This window comes from Cherax quadricarinatus, chromosome 4 (genome assembly GCF_038502225.1).
Source record: "Cherax quadricarinatus isolate ZL_2023a chromosome 4, ASM3850222v1, whole genome shotgun sequence".
Taxonomy (NCBI): Eukaryota; Metazoa; Arthropoda; class Malacostraca; order Decapoda; family Parastacidae; genus Cherax; species Cherax quadricarinatus.
Genome location: NC_091295.1, coordinates 13,508,648 through 13,531,205, shown reverse-complemented (window position 1 = coordinate 13,531,205; position 22,558 = coordinate 13,508,648). Strand labels below are relative to the sequence as shown.

Genomic DNA, 22,558 nt, shown 5'->3' with positions numbered 1-22,558 from the left:
TAGGGTGTTCGGGAGAGGGGTGGGGTTAAATTATGGGGAATCAAATTCAAAATGGGAATTAACACAGTTACTTTTTGCTGATGATACTGTGCTTATGGGAGATTCTAGGGAAAAATTGCAAAGGTTAGTGGATGAGTTTGGGAATGTGTGTAAAGGTAGAAAGCTGAAAGTGAACATAGAAAAGAGTAAGGTGATGAGGGTATCAAATGATTTAGATAAAGAAAAATTGGATATCAAATTGGGGAGGAGGAGTATGGAAGAAGTAAATGTTTTCAGATACTTGGGAGTTGACGTGTCGGCGGATGGATTTATGAAGGATGAGGTTAATCATAGAATTGATGAGGGAAAAAAGGTGAGTGGTGCATTGAGGTATATGTGGAGTCAAAAAACGTTATCTATGGAGGCAAAGAAGGGAATGTATGAAAGTATAGTAGTACCAACACTCTTATATGGGTGTGAAGCTTGGGTGGTAAATGCAGCAGCGAGGAGACGGTTGGAGGCAGTGGAGATGTCCTGTCTAAGGGCAGTGTGTGGTGTAAATATTATGCAGAAAATTTGGAGTGTGGAAATTAGGAAAAGGTGTGGAGTTAATAAAAGTATTAGTCAGAGGGCAGAAGATGGGTTGTTTAGGTGGTTTGGTCATTTAGAGAGAATGGATCAAAGTAGAATGACATGGAAAGCATATAAATCTATAGGGGAAGGAAGGCGAGGTAGGGGTCGTCCTCGAAAGGGTTGGAGAGAGGGGGTAAAGGAGGTTTTGTGGGCAAGGGGTTTGGACTTTCAGCAAGCGTGCGTGAGCGTATTAGATAGGAGTGAATGGAGACGAATGGTACTTGGGACCTGACGATCTGTTGGAGTGTGAGCAGGGTAATATTTAGTGAAGGGATTCAGGGAAACCGGTTATTTTCATATAGTCGGACTTGAGTCCTGGAAATGGGAAGTACAATGCCTGCACTTTAAAGGAGGGGTTTGGGATATTGGCAGTTTGGAGGAATATGTTGTGTATCTTTATACGTATATGCTTCTAAACTGTTGTATTCTGAGCACCTCTGCAAAAACAGTGATTATGTGTGAGTGTGGTGAAAGTGTTGAATGATGATGAAAGCATTTTCTTTTTGGGGATTTTCTTTCTTTTTTGGGTCACCCTGCCTCGGTGGGAGACGGCCAACTTGTTGAAAAAAAAAAAAATTTGTTCAACTTGTACACAGTGTAAGAGTATTTGTTTTGTGATTTAATTATTATTATAATAAAAAAAATACACCTACCATCCGACTTACGACCGAGTTCGGTTCCGAGAAACCGGTCGTAAGTCGAAATGGTCGTAAGTCAAGCTTTACTACTGAATATCAACAAAACATTTTTGTAATGACTTTATTTTATTGTTTTATTTTGGAATTTCATGCTTTACTTTACTTTTTATGCTGTAAGTACTGTATTTTATACTGTAAGGTTTAGGATAAACACTGTGTACAACACAAATAGTTGTTTATTTCCCAGAAATTTGGCATAAAAAACACGGTCGTAAGTTGAGCGGTCGTAAGTCGAGCAGGTCGTAAGTCGGATGGTAGGTGTATTAAAACAGCATCAAACATGGTTGACACAAATCCACTACCATTATAGTATGCCCCTCACTTAGCAACGAATTTGTTTACTGACGAGGTCTCAGGAACGGAACTCCATCGTTATGTGAGGAGAGGCTATATTCTAATATACAGTGGAACCTCAGATTTCGAACGTATCACTTATAGAACTCTTCGAAAATAGAACGCTTTTTTTGAACCAGCTTTGTCCCTATTATCGAACTCGCCCCCATTTTCGAACCACTGGGTACCGGACCTGTCCAGCAGCCCGCTCTATCCGCGTCCCCACACAGGTGCCATGAGCCAGTCTGGTTTTGTTGATGCTTGAGTGAACACTAACCTGCGCTCTCATTCAAACATTTTACGATTATTTCATTGAGTTTAGTGCTTGTGGGACTGTGAAATAAATTACAATGAGCCCAAAGAAACTTGCTAGTGGCACCCCTGTGGTAAAGAAAGTGAGAAACACCATAGATGTGAAGGAAATAATACAGAAGTGGAATGATGTCCAAGTGGAATGATGTCCAAATGTTTGTGGAGAAGTATCACCCTGAGCAAGCTGAACCACGCCATCTTTGCAACAAGTTCAGTGACAGAACCATTTTAGGGAAATCTTAAAGAGGCACCAGAAACAGAGGACTGTGTACAGTTATTTTGTGAGACAGGGGTCCAGTGACTCAAGCTGGTCCTAGTGGCATTAAAAGACAGAGAAAGGAAGTAACTGCAGAGAGGGCTTTGATACCTGAAGTCCTCACCAGTCTTCAATAAAGGTAAGTAAAATGCTATTTTTATGTTTATTTAAACTTATTAATACATAATTGAACACTATATTTGTTGAGTGTATGTAAAACTATAATTAATCTCTATAAAATGTACTTTTATTTTTTGTGAATATTTTTGGGTTTCAGGAACAGATTAAATGTATTTCCATTATTTCTTATGGGAAATATTGCTTCGCTTTTCAGACTTTTCGAATTTAGAACTAACTCCTGGAACGGATTAAGTTCGATATTTGAGGTTCCACTGTACTGTCTAGCAGAACTGAAAGAAAAGAATGAACTTAACACTTAAACTGTCCAAACGTAGATCTACGTTTGCACCACTAGCGCTCCGAACGTAGATCTATGCTTTTTTTTTTACATTTGAAAGAATGTAAAATAAAACGAAGATCTATGTTCGGAGTGCTAGCAGTGCAAACGTAGATCTATGTTTGGACAATTGAAGGGTTAAAAAAAAAAAGAAGTGTAAAAGAAGAAAGTTTTCAAAACTAGAATTGTTACAGCTTACTTTATTCCTATCGTCAGTATCACTTGTACTGGACGTACGAAAGCGGTGACTGGTGCGAGGTTCTGGAGCAGGAGAAATATCTGAATTGAGGGAGCGTTTACGACTCTGACGCAGTGAGAGACGAGACTTTCCTCCTTGTATTGAGCCTTCACCCATGTTATCCAGAGCAGTCATGGCTAAAAATATCACACAGAAAAGGTAAATTGCATTAGTGTTTTTTTCTAGTTCTGACAAAACACACAACCCTCTCCTTAATGACTTAACTTAGGGCATCCTACAATTCGTCCAATGGGATTTAAATAAATAGTTCAGCTCCTCCCCCTTCCCTTCTGTTTGTACTTTCTTTCATTCTTATCTTAATTCATACTTACTACAATTAAACTAGACATACATTTATAAAAATGTCTATTGCTTTATCTGTATGTACGTACGTATTGTCAAGCTTAGTTTATTATGAATTATTCAGACCATTCCTTATGAAAATTCCAAACAAAACTCACTGTATAGGTGCAGCTACTGTAGTACTATTCAGCAATTTTTAACCATTTTTTTTTAATTAAAAATGGAATATGACAACATTATTGAAGACAGGATCCCAAAAGCATAGCTATGCTACTGTACCTACAAATAGGGAACTACATATAAATAATTACATCATCATATTTCAACACACCGACCATATCCCACTGAGGCAGGGTGGCCCAAAAGGAAAAACAAAAGTGTCTCCTTTTACATTTAATAATATATACTATACACATTTATTTTGAAAGTCTCCAACATGTTTTATATGTACCAAATCACATTTACCATTTCTAATTGCTCACTCAATTATATTTTGATATAAACTATGAAGCACATGTAGTCTCAAGTGACAAAAATTATAGTAGACCCTCATATTACATGGATTTATCTAGCACGTTTTGGTTATTACGCTATTGAAAAACTGCAACATAATTTTATACAACACTTCGTAAAATTAACCTAACATGGTTCAGTTTGTGGGAAGGGGAAAAATTTGGAGTGTACCTGCAGGATATTTCCCTAGCTCAGGCCACCACCTGGCTGTGGGTGAGACCACTGTCTCCACGAGGCTGCACCAGGCTTCAAGGCAGCATAGAATCACTTCACCTTGCTCCTCTGCAGTAATGTGTCAAGTGATTTCAAGTCTAAGCCTATGGTTATTTACTGCTCTAAGAATCCTCATGCTGTGAAAGGTGTAGATAAAAACACCTTACCAGTAATTTGGAGGTCAAACCAGTCAGCATAAATGGCAGGAAATATTTAGACTGGTTTAAGCATCATTTTATTCCTGAAGTCAAGTTTTACCTGCACAGTAAGAACCTTGTATTCAATACTCTCTTCATTCTTGATAATTCCCATCCTCATCCAGAAGCTTTGCTGGATGTGATCCCACACGTAAAAGTCGCATTTTTACCTACAAATACAACATCTTTAATACAATCACTGGATCAGGAAGTTAAGTCATTCAAGTGTAACTACACAAGAAAAGTGATGAAAAAACTAGTTGTATCAACGGACACTGACTCCAACCTGGCAGTACCAAGCTTCTGGAATAATGTATAAAGTACTGCAGGGTAAAAGAAGCCAGAGATCCATTACAGAATTTATGCGCACTCCAGTACAACCATCGACTTTAGAACCAGAACCTCAACCAACCACTTGTGCTGACAACCAACAATCATCCACCTCAGCCCAGTAGGGCCACACCATGCATCTCCACTCTCTTCACACTCACTGGCATATGCCAGCAACCACAATTTAAGGTAAATAATAATATTTCTGTTGCATTTGTAGTCTTAAGCAACAAAAACAACATTATCATTTTCATTTTTGTAAGATATAGATGTCTAAAACAAGTTGTTTGGCTTATGGGGGGAGGGAAGGGGTCCCAGGAACATAACACTACTTTTCCCACAAGTTCTTCAGTTTATATGACACAGATTTATCTAACATGGCATTTTCAGGAACATAGCTACCATGTAATGAGGGTCTACTGTACTAACAAATAAATTAAAGGTATTTACAAATAAACCTAGAACTCGAATGCCTTGTTCAGAAAATTTACCGCTGCACAATGCCTACTCATGATGTACCATCATGTACTGTATTAGTAGTACAATTATGCAAAATTTAAAACGACACATGATTTGAGTGGAAAAATCATAGCTTCATCAAGATACACTAACTTAATAGAAAAATTATCATATTTAACAGTTATATAATTGGAACATCTTTAAACATACACAAGCAATTCCTCAAAATCATTTATACTTGAGTGTTTGAAATTTACTTTACTGAAATCAGGTTCAGATACTATTCTTATTGGTGTAATAGGAAATTACAATTAAAAATTTTAATTTGGCTAAAGTTTTTCCTCAAAATTTATGAATGTGGAAATGGACAAACTGAGACATCTATGGCACTGGGAAAACTGTACTCAGGTTAGACTAAATGTATAGTTTATAAAGGTTAGGTAGTGTTATTTCCTCTGTTCAATGATAGAAGACCTGGCCACTGCCTCCACAGCCACAGTGGTACTTTCATCAACTTCATAATTACCTATTTCTGGTACTGGCACAATAATTACAAATTGCAGATTATGGATTAAGCCCATAAGTTTATTAGAATACTTAATAGCTTACATTATACAACAATAATATTGCTTGTGCATAAGAAGTTTTCAACCCTAATCATACATGAAGAAAGTCCAAACTGCTGACAACAATGCCAAGTTAGATATACAATCACAAGTTGAGAGTTTTCTTAGACATGGTGTTTCTTTACTTAGATCACTGTGAACACTTTGTGCTCTGTTTCAACTAGTGACACATAAGAACATAAAGAAGGAACACTGCAACAGGCCTACTGACCCATGCGGAGCAGGTCCATGTCCCCCCCCAGATTAGACCAATGCCCCCCCCCCCCAATTAGCCCAATGACCCACCAATGATGGAGCACTGCACCAGACCCAGCAGCACAAGCTAGTCAGGTCCAACTCACACCCACCCACACACACTCATGTATTTATCAAACCTATTTTTAAAACTACACAACGTTTTAGCCTGAATAACTGTACTCGGGAGTTTGTTCCACTCATCTGCAACTCTATTACCAAACCAGTGCTTTCCTATACCCTTTCTGAATCTGAATTTTTCCAACTTGAAACCATTGCTGCGAGTCCTGTCTTGGCTGGAAATTTTCAGCACGCTATTTACATCCCCTTTATTTATTCCTGTTTTCCATTTATACACCTCGATCATATCCCCCCTAATTCTACGCCTTTCGAGAGAGTGCAGATTCAGGGCCCTCAGTCTATCCTCATAGGGAAGATTTCTGATACAAGGGATCATCTTTGTCATCCTCCTCTGTATGTTTCCCAGAGCATTTATATCCATTCTGTAATACAGTGACCAGAACTGAGCACCATAGTCTAAATGAGGCCTAACCAATGATATATAGAGTTGAACAACCTGAGGACTTCTATTATTTATACTTCTAGATATGAAGCCAAGAATTCTGTTAGCTTTATTGCGAACACTAATGCACTGTTGTCTTGGTTTTAAATTACCGCTAACCAGAACTCCTAAATCCTTTTCGCAATCAGTAGTATTAAGATCTACATTATTTAGTTTATATGTGGCATGGTTATTTACCTGTCCAACATTTAGAACTTTGCATTTGTCAATATTAAACTGCATCTGCCACTTCTCCGACCATTGCATCAGTCTATTCAAATCATCCTGGAGTGCTCGTGTCCTCATTAGAATGAACTGGGCAGCCTATTTTGGTGTCATCAGCAAATTTGCTTATGTCGCTATTTATTCCCTCATCTATGTCATTTATGTAAATTGTGAACAACAACGGGCCCAACACTGACCCCTGAGGAACACCACTTGTGACGTGCCCCCATTCTGATTTCTCCCCATTTATGCAATCTCTCTGCTGTCTATTTGTCAGCCATGCCTCTACCCAGGAAAAAATTTCTCCTCCTATTCCGTGTGCCTTAAGTTTTCTCAATAGCCTCTGGTGTGGAACTCTATCGAAAGCCTTACTGAAGTCCATATACACAATATCATATTCATTACCATGATCTACCTCCTCAAACACCTTAGTGAAAAAAGTTAGTAAATTCGTAAGACAGGAACGCCCCTTTGTAAAACCGTGTTGAGATTCATTAATCAATCTGTGCCTATTAAGATGGCTATGAATTGCTTCGGCAATTATTGGTTCCATAAATTTTCCCACTATGGAGGTAAGGCTTATTGGTCTATAGTTCGAAGCCAAGGACCTGTCACCTGCCATGTAAATAGGTATTACATCTGCCATTTTCCACTTATCAGGCACTATGCCAGTTTGTAGTGATATGTTAAAAAGATTAGCCAAAGGTATGCTAAATTCCTCTTTACATTCCTTTAACACCCTTGCAAACAGTTCATCAGGGCCTGGGGATTTGTTAGGTTTTAGTTTCTCTATTTGTCTGAGGACCATGTCACTAGTTACCACAATTGTACATAGTTTATTATCATCCTGTTCTACATAATCTATTTCAGGAATATCGCTAGTATTTTCCTGGGTGAAAACTGAGAGGAAGTAGGTATTTAGAATTTCACACATATCCTTGTAACTGTCAGTGATCTGACCAGAGTTACTCTTAAGTGGGCCAATCTTGTCCCTAATCTTACTTCTGTATACCTGAAAGAACCCTTTAGGGTTAATCTTTGAATCCCTTGCGACCTTAGCCTCATAATCCCTTTTTGCTTTTCTTATTCCTTTCTTTATTTCTCTCTTTAACTGAATATATTGATTTCTTAACTGCCCATCCCCTCTTTTGATACGCCTATATATGCCTCTCTTTTGACCAATGAGATGTTTTAATCTATTGTTCATCCATTTGGGATCATTTTTGTTAGATCTAATTTCCCTACTCGGAGAAAAAGTTGTCTGGGCAGCTAGAACTATGCTCTGAAAAAGTCATATTGGCAACCAAGATCACCTACCTGACCCATAGTCAGGACATCCCAATTTAGCCCACCCAGGTAATTTTTCAGTCCCATGAAGTCGGCCAAGCGAAAATCTGGGACAGAGATTTGATTGCAGTTATCTGGGTAATTCCATGATATATTAATACTAAGTGATTTGTGATCACTTTCCCCAAGCTCATCATTAACCTCAAGATTATTAATTAGTGAATCTTTGTTGGCAAGAACCAAGTCAAGCAGATTGTTTCCTCTAGCTGGTTCTGTCACAACCTGTTCTAAAAAGCAATCCTGAACTGTATCAAGAAAGTCACTAGACTCAAGATTTCCTGTCATATTGTTCCAATCAATTTGTCTAAAGTTAAAATTTCCCATTATAACAACATTTTCATATCTAGATGCCTTATGAATTTCGTCCCATAACAGCTTACTGCCCTCCCTGTCAAGGTTTGGGGGCCTATAAATCACACCCAAAATTAATTTGTCATGTCCCTCGAGAAACTGTAGGCAAACAGATTCTGTGTTCGATGTCTCTAATCTTATATCATGTCTAAGACAACAATTTAAATTTTCTCTGACATACATCGTCACCCCACCACCCTTCCTGTTGACCTTGTCAGTGTGGAATAGTTTATAACCCTGTATGTTGCATTCAGAAGGCATTTCTCTATCTTTCAGGTTGAACCAGGTCTCTGTTATACCAATAATATCTATATTACCTACACTTGCAAGTAATCTTAGCTCATCTATCTTATTTCTTAGACTCCTACTATTTGTATAGTAAACTTTAAGGGAGCTAGTCACTCATTGCCCTCTACTATCCCTCTTTGTTTGTTGATCAACTGATTTGCCATTACTAGCAACTTTATTTTGAATATTGTCTTTTAAACATATCCCTGAGGTATCCCGGTAATAACTGCTGTTTTTAACCCTAATGCTTAAGCCTGATTGTTTCCCACAAACACCCATACCTCTATAATCTATCAGTTTAAATTCCTAGACAAGTCATCAATTACCCTCTCAATTGAATTGGCTAATGCAACCACTCCATCCCCAGAGAGATGAACCCCATCCCTTGCATACATATCACTTTTGTCAAAGAATAGGTCCCAGTTATCAATGAATGGGATTGCAAGTTCCTTGCAGTACTTGTCTAGCCAGCAATTTATACCAATTGCCCTAGACATCCATTCATTGCCCACTCCCTTTCTAGGCAAGATGCTACATATGACTGGGATCCCTCCCTTAGACCTAACTACTTCTATGGCTGACCTGTACTTATCCAGCAGCTCCTCTCTCCTGCCCTTCCCAATGTTATTACCCCCAGCACTAAGACAGATAATGGGCTTGATCCCATTACATGCCATAATATTAACCAACCTGTTGACTATGTCACCAACACCAGCTCCAGGAAAACACACTCTGTCTGACCTTTCTGTCTCTGTTACAAAATGCATGGTCCATATATCTTACCTGAGAATCGCCTACTATTAAAATATTCTTACCTTGATTAGCAGGAGAATCAGTGGTACCTTCAACCTCACTAACCACTAAAGTACACTCGTCTTGGAGAACAGAAAATCGATTTCCTACCTTCACATCTTCTCTATTAACTCTCCTCATCTTCTTTCTTCCTGAACTGTGAACCACTTGCCACTAAGAGCAGCTGCCACTATCACTGCTGGCAACCATTCCTTCCTTACCAGCTAAATCTTTCTCACACTCGCTCCCAAACTCATCTATGCGAAGCTTCAGCCTCCTATTTTCCTCCTGAAGAAGTAGAATCTCCTTCTTCAACACTTGAACCTGAGATTCTAAAACACTACAACAAGCCATGGTGCTTGGTAACAGCCAACGCTAACTCCCAAGAGCTTAGGCAGGTAGGACCGCAGGTGACCACTGATGTACCTTTCAGGAGCTTTCCTACCCCACAAGCCAGAACTGAGCCAAGTTTGTCTAGTGCCAGCCTGATGAGATTTTGTCAAAAATACACCCTACTGCCCTAAATGAGGGTAGACCAAAAGGTTGCCTTACCTGATGACAGACAAGGAGTCCGACCTAACTGACAACAGAATAGGAGGCCTCCCTAACTAACAATAGACAAGAATGTTGCACTAACTGATGACAGACCAGGAGGACGTTTTGATACCAGCAGATTAGAAGCTGTCCTAACTGATGACAAACCTAGAGAACACCGTAGCTAACCGTAGACCACGAGGCTGCCCTGACTGAGAAGCAGGCCACGAGGCTGCCCTGAACGAGAAGCAGGCCACGAGGCTGCCCTGACTGAGAAGCAGGCCATGAGGCTGCCCTGACTGAGAAGCAGGCCACGAGGCTGCCCTGACTGAGAAGCAGGCCACGAGGCTGCCCTGAACGAGAAGCAGGCCACGAGGCTGCCCTGACTGAGAAGCAGGCCACGAGGCTGCCCTGACTGAGAAGCAGGCCACGAGGCTGCCCTGACTGAGAAGCAGGCCACGAGGCTGCCCTGACTGAGAAGCAGGCCACGAGGCTGCCCTGACTGAGAAGCAGGCCACGAGGCTGCCAAGACTGAGAAGCAGGCCACGAGGCTGCCCTGACTGAGAAGCAGGCCACGAGGCTGCCCTGACTGAGAAGCAGGCCACGAGGCTGCCCTGACTGAGAAGCAGGCCACGAGGCTGCCCTGACTGAGAAGCAGGACACGAGGCTGCCAAGACTGAGAAGCAGGACACGAGGCTGCCAAGACTGAGAAGTAGGCCACGAGGCTGCCAAGACTGAGAAGCAGGCCACGAGGCTGCCCTGACTGAGAAGCAGGCCACGAGGCTGCCCTGACTGAGAAGCAGGACACGAGGCTGCCCTGACTGAGAAGCAGGCCACGAGGCTGCCCTGACTGAGAAGCAGGCCACGAGGCTGCCCTGACTGAGAAGCAGGACACGAGGCTACCATGACTGAGAAGCAGGCCACGAGGCTGCCCTGACTGAGAAGCAGGCCACGAGGCTGCCCTGACTGAGAAGCAGGACACGAGGCTGCCCTGACTGAGAAGCAGGCCACGAGGCTGCCCTGACTGAGAAGCAGGCCACGAGGCTGCCCTGACTGAGAAGCAGGACACGAGGCTGCCCTGACTGAGAAGCAGGCCACGAGGCTGCCCTGACTGAGAAGCAGGCCACGAGGCTGCCCTGACTGAGAAGCAGGCCACGAGGCTGCCCTGACTGAGAAGCAGGACACGAGGCTGCCCTGACTGAGAAGCAGGCCACTAGGCTGCCCTGACTGAGAAGCAGGCCACGAGGCTGCCCTGACTGAGAAGCAGGCCACGAGGCTGCCCTGACTGAGAAGCAGGCCACGAGGCTGCCCTGACTGAGAAGCAGGCCACGAGGCTGCCCTGACTGAGAAGCAGGCCACGAGGCTGCCCTGACTGAGAAGCAGGCCACGAGGCTGCCCTGACTGAGAAGCAGGCAACGAGGCTGCCCTGACTGAGAAGCAAGCCACGAGACTGCCATGACTGACAGCAGACCGTGAGACAAGACTAACAACAAACCACAAAACTGGCCTAACAACAAACCATAAGCCAGGCCTAACAACACACCACAAGACAAGCCTAACAATGAACCATAAGACAGGCCTAACAACAAACCATAAAACAGGCCTAAGAACAAACCATAAGACAGGCCTTAGAACAAACCATAAGACAGGCCTAATAAACCTTAAGACAGACCTAACAACAAACCATAAGAGAGACCTAACAACAAACCATAAGACAGACCTAACAACAAACCATAAGACAGACCTAACAACAAACCATAAGACAGACCTAACAACAAACCATAAGACAGACCTAACAGCAAACCATAAGACAGAACTAACAGCAAACCATAAGACAGAACTAACAGCAAACCATAAGACAGACCTAACAGCAAACCATAAGACAGACCTAACAGCACACAATAAGACAGGCCTAACAACACACCATAAGACAGGCCTAACAACAAACCATAAGACAGGCCTAACAACAAACCATAAGACAGACCTAACAACACACCATAAAACAATCCTAACAACACACCATAAGACAGGCCTAACAACAAACCATAAGACAGACCTAACAACACACCATAAGACAGACCTAACAACAAACTATAAGACAGACCTAACAACACACCGTAAGGCAATCCTAACAACAAACTATAAGGCAGGCCTAACAAACCATAAGACAGACCTAACAACAAACCATAAGACAGACCTAACAACAAACCATAAGACAGACCTAACAACAAACCATAAGACAGGCCTAACAACACACCATAAGACAGACCTAACAACACACCATAAGACAGACCTAACAACAAACCGTAAGACAGACCTAACAACACACCATAAGACAGACCTAACAACAAACCATAAGACAGACCTAACAACAAACCATAAGACAGACCTAACAACAAACCATAAGACAGACCTAACAATAAACCATAAGACAGACCTAACAACACACCATAAGACAGACCTAACAACACACCATAAGACAGACCTAACAACAAACCGTAAGACAGACCTAACAACACACCATAAGACAGACCTAACAACAAACCATAAGACAGACCTAACAACAAACCATAAGACAGACCTAACAACAAACCATAAGACAGACCTAACAATAAACCATAAGACAGACCTAACAACACACCATAAGACAGACCTAACAACACACCATAAGACAGACCTAACAACACACCATAAGACAGACCTAACAATAAACCATAAGACAGGCCTAACAACACACCATAAGACAGACCTAACAACAAACCATAAGACAGACCTAAGAACACACCATAAGACAGACCTAACAACACACCATAAGACAGACCTAACAACACACCATAAGACAGACCTAACAACACACCATAAGACAGACCTAACAACAAACCATAAGACAGACCTAACAACAAACCACAAGACAGACCTAACAACAAACCATAAGACAGACCTAACAACAAACCATAAGACAGACCTAACAACAAACCATAAGACAGACCTAACAACACACCATAAGACAGACCTAACAAACCATAAGACAGACCTAACAACAAACCATAAGACAGACCTAACAACAAACCATAAGACAGACCTAACAACAAACCATAAGACAGACCTAACAACACACCATAAGACAGACCTAACAACAAACCATAAGACAGACCTAACAACAAACCATAAGACAGACCTAACAACAAACCATAAGACAGACCTAACAACACACCATAAGACAGACCTAACAACAAACCATAAGACAGACCTAACAACAAACCATAAGACAGACCTAACAACAAACCATAAGACAGACCTAACAAACCATAAGACAGACCTAACAACAAACCATAAGACAGACCTAACAACAAACCATAAGACAGACCTAACAACACACCATAAGACAGGCCTAACAACACACCATAAGACAGACCTAACAACAAACCATAAGACAGACCTAACAACAAACCATAAGACAGACCTAACAACACACCATAAGACAGACCTAACAACAAACCATAAGACAGACCTAACAACACACCATAAGACAGACCTAACAACAAACCATAAGACAGACCTAACAACAAACCATAAGACAGACCTAACAACAAACCATAAGACAGACCTAACAACAAACCATAAGATAGACCTAACAACAAACCATAACACAATCCTAACAACAATCCATAAGACAGACCTAACAACGAACCGTAAGACAGGCCTAACAACAACCCCGTAAGACAGGCCTAACAACAAACCATAGAACAATACAGGCCTAACAAACCAAAGGGACTAACTAACCCTCCTCCCATCCCCCATGACAAGGTTGTCACCTCTCACCCCTCTTGTTCTCCGCCAGTGTTACCTGCTCCAGCAGCAGCTCCCTGACACTCTTGAGGGCATCATGGCCCTGAGGGAGAGCCTGAAGAAGGACGTACCTAGGTCGGGGAAGTCATAGAGCCAAGTAAAGCATCACCATAACAACACTGGCGGCGCCTCGCTTCCTCTTCCTCGTTTGTTATGCTACTAACTTACCAGGGGATACTACACTAATACCTGTTATTTAAATACTAGTCATTACTTCTAGAAAAACCTCTTCATTGGTTAGATTATATAAGGCATATATTTATATATATATATATATATATATATATATATATATATATATATATATATATATATATATATATATATATATATATATATATATATATATATATATATATATATATATATATATATATATATATATATATATATATATATATATATATATATGCAAAACAACCACTGTGAAAGAATATAGAAATTCCGAGCGCTTTCGTGACTACTCACATTATCAAGGAACAATAAAAGTAATGCATCAAAAGAAGGCATATAAAGGGTCTAGACCACACCTCACTATTACATCCCACAACAAAGCAGCACCTGACGCGCGACTCATAAGAAAGGGAACACTGCAGCATAATATGTATATTACTGCATATATATATTATATTATAATATATTTATATACTGATTGATTGCTGCAGTTGTTAGAGTTGTTGTAGTTATCCTTGTAGTTGCTGTTTTTGTTCATATAGTTGTAGTTATCCTTGTAGTTGCTGGAGCAGCAGAGTGGAGATTTCAGAGCTGAGAAACTTAGTCCCACATATATGGTGCCACGAAGGAAGAGAGAAACAAGCACACTTTTTCTTGACAGGAGGAGGAGCATGGTAAGAAAAGTAGTGAATATATATGCCACTGTGCATAAGCTTCCAGTAAACAAGGAAAGAACAGCCTGTCACAGAGCAGTGGGCATGATCATCAGGGAAAGAAAGGAAGGAGTTAGATTCCTACTTAGCTTTGATCCTGATTAAAGGAGTTTTTTTAGTTTAGTATCTTTATTATGCACCCCATACCCATCCTATGGGTGGTAGTCACCCCATACCCATCCTGTGGGTGGTAGTCACCCCATAACCATCCTGTGGATGGTAGTCAAAAGATTACAAAGTTACATAACGGCTCCAGGGACTGGGCCACAAAGTTTTGATAGCTGAACAAGTTACAGAGGTAATGAACTCACAATTTACAAAGGTAATGAACTCACAATTTACAAAGGTAATGAACTCCAGGTAGGTCTGGTCACAATCATGACAAGTTACAAAGGTATTTACAGATTACAGAGGTACGTAATGGGTCCAGGGACTGGGCCCCTAAAGTTTTGATAGCTGAACTCACGAAATCGTAATGACACGATTGCAGTGGCTAACGCGACGGTCTGGAGTTATGAGACTCTCTGACCGCGGGTTCAAATCCCGCCCGTGGTATGGTTTGATAGCTGAACTAGGTACAAAGGTAATAAACTGACAAGTTACAAAGGTAATGAATCCTGTAAGTATGGTTACTTACGTTTATACATGGCTACAATCATGAACAAATTATAGAGTAATGAGCAATTCACACTTCCACACCCGGTCACAACTGTAATGAGTTATTGGTGCAAATATTGATTGAGCCACACACACACACACACACACACACACACACACACACACACACACACACACACACACACACACACACACACACACACACACACACACAGAAATAAACTTGCTAATGCTTCAACCATCCAATAAAACATGCAGTGCAGACTGCCCTGCTTGCACCAGCCCTACATGATGATCCCTTCTGCAGACTGTTAAATTCTCATTGCCTGAATTATCCTAGAGCTTATCACTCTGATTCCTGTTTGTGTCCTGTATTGTGAGGAATGTGAGATTTGCAGCCTAAAGGAGGAAAGCATGATGTATGGCTAACCCATAACCCATCTTCATCAGAAATTTTGTTTGTGTCATTTTAAAACTTGACATAATGAATCACATCTGCAAATCCATTGATCACAATAACCAATCTTGTAAGTGCACTCCTTGCCTTAATTTAAATGATATATACATCCTTCTTGCTCTTGACAGTACCCAATTTTCAAATGGAAATGTGATATCTATTACAGTTTTTGAAAGAAAAAGAAGGCATGCTATATGGGAAGCTATCAGCCTACTCTTACACCAGTTGCCCCTTGCCCATTAATCTGGACATAAAGCAATGACCTAACACATTTACACCTGTATTCAATATGACATCATTTCCCATTGGTTGCTGGAGCACGAAGGCAAGGAGACAAACACACAAACACACACACACACACACACCAGGCCTAGTGTCTAATCGACATGTGCCTAGGACAAAATGGTAACACACACACACACACACACACACACACACACACACACACACACACACACACACACACACACACACACACACACACACCAGGCCTAGTGTCTAATCGACATGTGCCTAGGACAAAATGGTAACTAATTAACCACAATCTTCAATACATCCCTTGAAACTGGGCAAGTACCTGAGGTATGGAAGATGGCAGATGTAGTCCCCATTTTTAAGAAAGGAGACAGAAACGAGGCACTAAACTACAGACCAGTGTCTCTGACATGTATAGTATGCAAAGTCATGGAGAAGATTATCAGAAGAGTGGTGGAGCACCTGGAACGGAACAGGATTATAAACGACAACCAGCACGGATTCATGGAAGGCAAATTCTGTGTCACAAACCTTCTGGAGTTATATGACAAGGTAACAGAGGTAAGACACGAGAGAGAGGGGTGGGTTGATTGCGTTTTCCTGGACTGCAGGAAGACCTTCGACACAGTTCCACACGAGAGATCAGTGCAGAAGCTGGAAGATCAGGCGCATATAACAGGAAGGGCACTGCAATGGATCAGAGAATACCTAACAGGGAGGCAACAACGAGTCATGGTACGTGATGAGGTGTCAAAGTGGGCGCCTGTAACGAGCGGGGTCCCACAGAGGTCAGTCCTAGGACCAGTGCTATTTTTTATATATATGAATGACATGATGGAAGGGATAGACTCTGAAGTGTCCCTGTTTGCAGATGATGTGAAGTTAATGAGAAGGAGTAAATCGGATGAGGATCAGGCAGGACTACAAAGAGACCTGGACAGGCTGGACACGTGGTCCAACAACTGGCTTCTCAAATTCAACCCTGCCAAATGCAAAGTCATGAAGATTGGGGAAGGGCAAAGAAAACTGCACACAGAGTATAGGCTAGGTGGACAAAGGCTGCAAACCTCACTCAAGGAGAAAGATCTTGGAGTGACCAAAACACCGAGCACGTCTCCGGAGGCACACATTAATCAGATAACTGCTGCAGAATATGGGCGCCTGGCAAACCTGAGAATAGTGTTCCGATACCTTAGTAAGGAATCACTCAAGACACTGTACACTGTGTACGTCAGGCCCATACTGGAGTATGCAGCACCAGTTTGGAACTCACACCTGATCAAGCACATCAAGAAATTAGAGAAAGTACAAAGGTTTGCAACAAGGCTAGTTCTGGAGCTCAGGGAGATGTTCTACGAAGAAAGGTTGAGGGAAATTGGACTGACGACACTGGAGGACAGGAGGGTCAGGGGAGACATGATAACAATATACAAAATACTGCGTGGAATAGACAAGGTGGACAGAGACAGGATGTTCCAGAGAGGGGACACAGAAACAAGGGGTCACAATTGGAAGCCGAAGACTCAGACGAGTTACAGGGATGTTAGGAAGTACTTCTTCAGTCACAGAGTTGTCAGGAACTGGAATAGCCTAGCAAACGATGTAGTGGAGGCAGGAGCCATACATAGCTTTAAGATGAGGTATGACAAAGCTCAAGAGGCAGAGAGAAAGAGAGAGAAAGAGAGAGAGAGAGAAAGAGAGAGAAAGAGAGAGAAAGAGAGAGAAAGAGAGAGAGAGAGAGAGAGAGAGAGAGAGAGAGAGAGAGAGAGAGAGAGAGAGAGGACCTAGTAGCAATCAGTGAAGGGGTCAGGAGCTGAGTCTCGACCCCTGCAACCACAGTTAGGTGAGTACACACACATACACACACACACAGACAATGACCGATCAAGCTGATTCTCAGGACAGAAAGTGCGGAACAGGATCCCCCAAGAGAAACTACTGTTGAAATACTCGGAAGAGTACAAAATTCTGGCCACAAAATAGAGCGAAACACCAACGTCAAAGACCTGGGAGTGATCATGTCGAAGGATCTCACCTTCAAGGACCATAACATTGTATCAATCGCATCTGCTAGAAAAATGACAGGATGGATAATGAGAACCTTCAAAACTAGGGAGGCCAAGCCCATGATGACACTCTTCAGGTGACTTGTTTTATCTAGGCTGGAATATTGCTGCACTCTAACAGCACCTTTCAAGGCAGGTGAAATTGTTGACCTAGAAAATGTACAGAGAACCTTCACGGCGCGCATAACGGAGATAAAACACGTCAATTACTGGGAGCACTTGAGGTTCCTAAACCTGTATTCCCTGGAACGCAGGCGGGAGAGATACATGATTATATACACCTGGAAAATCCTAGAGGGACTAGTACCGAACTTGCACACGAAAATCACTCACTACGAAAGCAAAAGACTTGGCAGACGATGGAACATCCCCCCAATGAAAAGCAGGGGTGTCACTAGCACGTTAAGAGACCATACAATAAGTGTCAGGGGCCCGAGACTGTTCAACTGCCTCCCAGCATACATAAGGGGGATTACCAACAGACCCCTGGCAGTCTTCAAGCTGGCACTGGACAATCACCTAAAGTCAGTTCCTGATCAGCCGGGCTGTGGCTCGTACGTTGGTTTGCGTGCAGCCAGCAGCAACAGCCTGGTTGATCAGGGGCTGATCCACCAGGAGGCCTGGTCACAGACCGGGCCGCGGGGGCGTTGACCCCCGAAACTCTCTCCAGGTAAACTCCAGGTAAGTTCCTCACAAGAGATTAGTGCAGAAGCTAGAGCATCAGGTGCATATAACAGGAAGGGCACTGCAATGGATCAGAGAATACCTGACAGGGAAGCAACAACGAGTCATGGTACGTAATGATGTATCACAGTGGGCACCTGTGACGAGCGGGGTCCCACAGGGGTCGGTCCTAGGACCAGTGCTATTTTTGGTATATGTGAACGACATGACGGAAGGGTTAGACTCAGAAGTGTCCCTGTTTGCAGATGATGTGAAGTTAATGAGGAGAATTAAATCTGATGAGGACCAGGCAGGACTTCAAAGAGACCTGGACAGACTGGACACCTGGTCCAGCAAATGGCTTCTCGAATTTAATCCTGCCAAATGCAAAGTCATGAAGATAGGGGAAGGGCACAGAAGACCACAGACAGAGTATAGGCTAGGTGGCCAAAGACTGCAAACCTCACTCAAGGAGAAAGATCTTGGGGTGAGTATAACACCGAACATGTCTCCGGAAGCACACATCAATCAGATAACTGCTGCAGCATATGGGCGCCTGGCAAACCTGAGAACAGCATTCCGATACCTTAGTAAGGAATCATTCAAGACACTGTACACCGTGTATGTCAGGCCCATACTTCAATTCAATTCAATTCAATTCAAAGTTTATTCTCTATAAGGATTACAATGCTGAGTTTACAGAAATTTGGTTATTGTTTGGTTTACATGTAGTAAAATTGTGATTACAGAGTGTACCACTAGAACGCTTAGCATGGCTAGGCATTTCGGGCATACTTAGTTTTATTCTTAATTGTAAAATATTACAAATTATGAGGTAAGTTGGTCTTATGGCTAAGTGACTAAATACTAGTTTATGAGTTTAGCAATGTGAATGCTTTTGTTTTGGCACAGTATATAGTTTCAGTATTGGAGTATCACAGGATTCATTATTTTAAGACTGAGATTAATATTTCTGTTTATGGTCAAATGAGTGAGCGAGTGTAAGTGTGAACCACCAGGTGATATTCGTGTAGTTAGTTGATGGGGTGTATCAGGGAGATAAGATGTTTTCTAATGGTAGTTTTGAAGGTGATGAATGTGTCCGCAGTTCTAGAGTTCTCAGGTAGGGTATTCCAGATTTTAGGGCCTTTGACATACATTGAATTTTTGTAAAGGTTTAGTCGGACACGGGGAATGTCGTAGAGATGTTTGGGTCTGGTGTTATGCCTGTGGGTTCTGTCACAACTATCAAGAAAGCGTTTTAGGTCAAGGTTGATATTAGAGTTTAAGGCCCTGTAGATATAGATTGCACAGTAGTAAGTGTGGATGTACTGAACTGGGAGTAAGTTTAGATCTTTGAAGAGTGGGGGGGTGTGCTGCCAGGGATGGGATTTAGTGATTATTCTTACTGCAGCTTTTTGTTGGGTTATTATTGGCTTTAGGTGTGTTGCTGCAGTTGATCCAGTTGATACTGGAGTATGCAGCACCTGTTTGGAACCCGCACTTGATAAAGCACGTCAAGAAACTAGAGAAAGTACAAAGGTTTGCGACAAGGTTAGTTCCAGAGCTAAGGGGAATGTCCTATGAAGAAAGATTAAGGGAAATCGGCCTGACGACACTGGAGGACAGGAGGGTCAGGGGAGACATGATAATTACATATAAAATACTGCGTGGAATAGACAAGGTGGACAAAGACAGGATGTTCCAGGGAGGGGACACAGAAACAAGAGGCCACAATTGGAAGTTGAAGACACAAATGAGTCAGAGAGATAGTAGGAAGTATTTCTTCAGTCATAGAGTTGTAAGGCAGTGGAATAGCCTAGAAAATGACGTAGTGGAGGCAGGAACCATACACAGTTTTAAGACGAGGTTTGATAAAGCTCATGGAGCGGGGAGAGAGAGGGCCCAGTAGCAACCGGTGAAGAGGCAGGGCCAGGAGCTAAGACTCGACCCCTGCAACCACAAATAGGTGAGTACAAATAGGTGAGTACACACACACACACACACACACACACACACACACACACACCAGGCACATCAACCAAACAACTGCTGCAGCATATGGGCGCCTAGCAAACCTCATCTTAATAAGGAATCGTTCAGGACCCTGTAAACCGTGTACGTTAGGCCCAATTTGGAGTATGCGGCACCAGTTTGGAACCCACACCTAGCCAAGCACGTAAAGAAACTAGAGAAAGTACAAAGGTTTGCAACAAGACTAGTCCCAGAGCTAAGAGGTATGTCCTACGAGGAGAAGTTAAGGGAAATCGACCTGACGACACTGGAGGACAGGAGAGATAGGGGGGACATGATAACGACATACAAAATACTGAGAGGAATTGACAAGGTGGACAAAGACAGAATGTTCCAGAGATTGGACACAGTAACAAGGGGACACAGTTGGAAGTTGAAGACACAGATGAATCACAGTTTGTTAGGAAGTATTTCTTCAGCCACAGAGTAGTCAGGAAGTGGAATAGTTTGGGAAGCGATGTAGTGGAGGCGGGATCCATACATAGCTTTAAGCAGAGGTATAATAAAGCGACCAGTGAAGAGGCGGGGCCAGGAGCTCGGACTCGACCCCTGCAACCTCAACTAGGTGAGTACACACACGTGGTAATGCTTTATTTACAGCTAGCAAAGTCAGGGTATTTCTCCAGAATGGTCCGTAATATACCACTGTGGATAAAATACTTTGACATTTTTTGAACATTTCTGAGTGAGTTGTCTCTAAATTCATTAATTTTATCGCACTCCAGTACTTAATGACTCAAGGTGTGACAATAGTCCATCTGTCAAAGTTTACATTTCGTTTGGTCTACATCTGGTGGTGGGGATTTAACCTGCCAAAGATACTTGTAACCCAGCCAGAGCTGGGCGGTAGTAACATCCAAGAGTCTGCTTATTTTGATGGATGCACCAAAGACATGTGGCTCGTAATGCATGATATTATTATTATTATAATCAAGGGGGAAGCGCTAAACCCGGAGGATTATACAGCGCCTGGGGGGGGATGTGGAAGGCATTCAGGCTTAATTCGGGGAACTGGAGCACAGATCCAATTCCCTAAATCAAGAGCCCCTCACCAACATCAAGGAACCTTCCTTGAGGGGATAATGCATGATAGAATGATGATAGATGGACTTGTGATGAATAGTTTGAAAAACCGACAAGTTGAAGATTGAGACACTTATGCAGCATATGGGAATCTTTATTCAGGAAAAGATTTCGCCACACAGTGGCTTCATCAGTCCAATGCAAAGAGGAAGGCGTAAGGAGAGGAGGAGTATGAGGTAATCAGTCCCTCAGCCTGGAGTCGATGTGTTCAGTCCATCACAGACAAAAAGAATGCAGATGTAATATATACAGACTTTGCAAAAGCCTTCGACAAGTGTGACCATGGCGTAATAGCGCACAAAATGTGTGCTAAAGGAATAACAGGAAAAGTCGGTCGATGGATCTATAATTTCCTCACTAACAGAACACAGAGAGTAGTCGTCAACAGAGTCAAGTCCGAGGCAGCTACGGTGAAAAGCTCTGTTCCACAAGGCACAATACTCGCTCCCATCTTGTTCCTCATCCTCATATCCGACATAGACAAGGATGTCAGCCACAGCACCGTGTCTTCCTTTGCAGATGACACCCGAATCTGCATGACAGTGTCTTCCATTGCAGACACTGCAAGGCTCCAGGCGGACATCAACCAAATTTTTCAGTGGGCTGCAGAAAACAATATGAAGTTCAACGATGAGAAATTTCAATTACTCAGATATGGTAAACATGAGGAAATTAAATCTTCATCAGAGTACAAAACAAATTCTGGCCACAAAATAGAACGAAACACCAACGTCAAAGACCTGGGAGTGATCATGTCGGAGGATCT

The 22,558-nt window shown here is 42.2% G+C and overlaps 1 protein-coding gene across 9 annotated transcripts in view; it reads right to left on the bottom strand.

Moving 5' to 3' along the window:
- The window catches only part of LOC128684403 (uncharacterized), a 251,874-nt gene extending 237,958 nt beyond the window's left edge, over positions 1-13,916 (bottom strand). For 6 of the 9 annotated variants that reach the window (XR_011393207.1, XM_070094539.1, XM_070094549.1 and 3 more), the window contains exons 1-2: positions 13,728-13,886; positions 2,868-3,043 (exon numbers count right to left, since the gene is read on the bottom strand). Coding sequence is in view for 8 of the 9 variants with exons in the window: in XM_070094539.1 (XP_069950640.1) it covers positions 2,868-3,041 (174 nt within the window). In the remaining variant the exon portion in view is untranslated. Of the gene's footprint in view, positions 1-2,867; positions 3,044-13,702 lie in introns of all 9 variants that reach the window. The other 3 variants (XM_070094513.1, XM_070094531.1, XM_070094521.1) reach the window with 2 other exon arrangements.
- Positions 13,917-22,558: the final 8,642 nt, after the last annotated feature.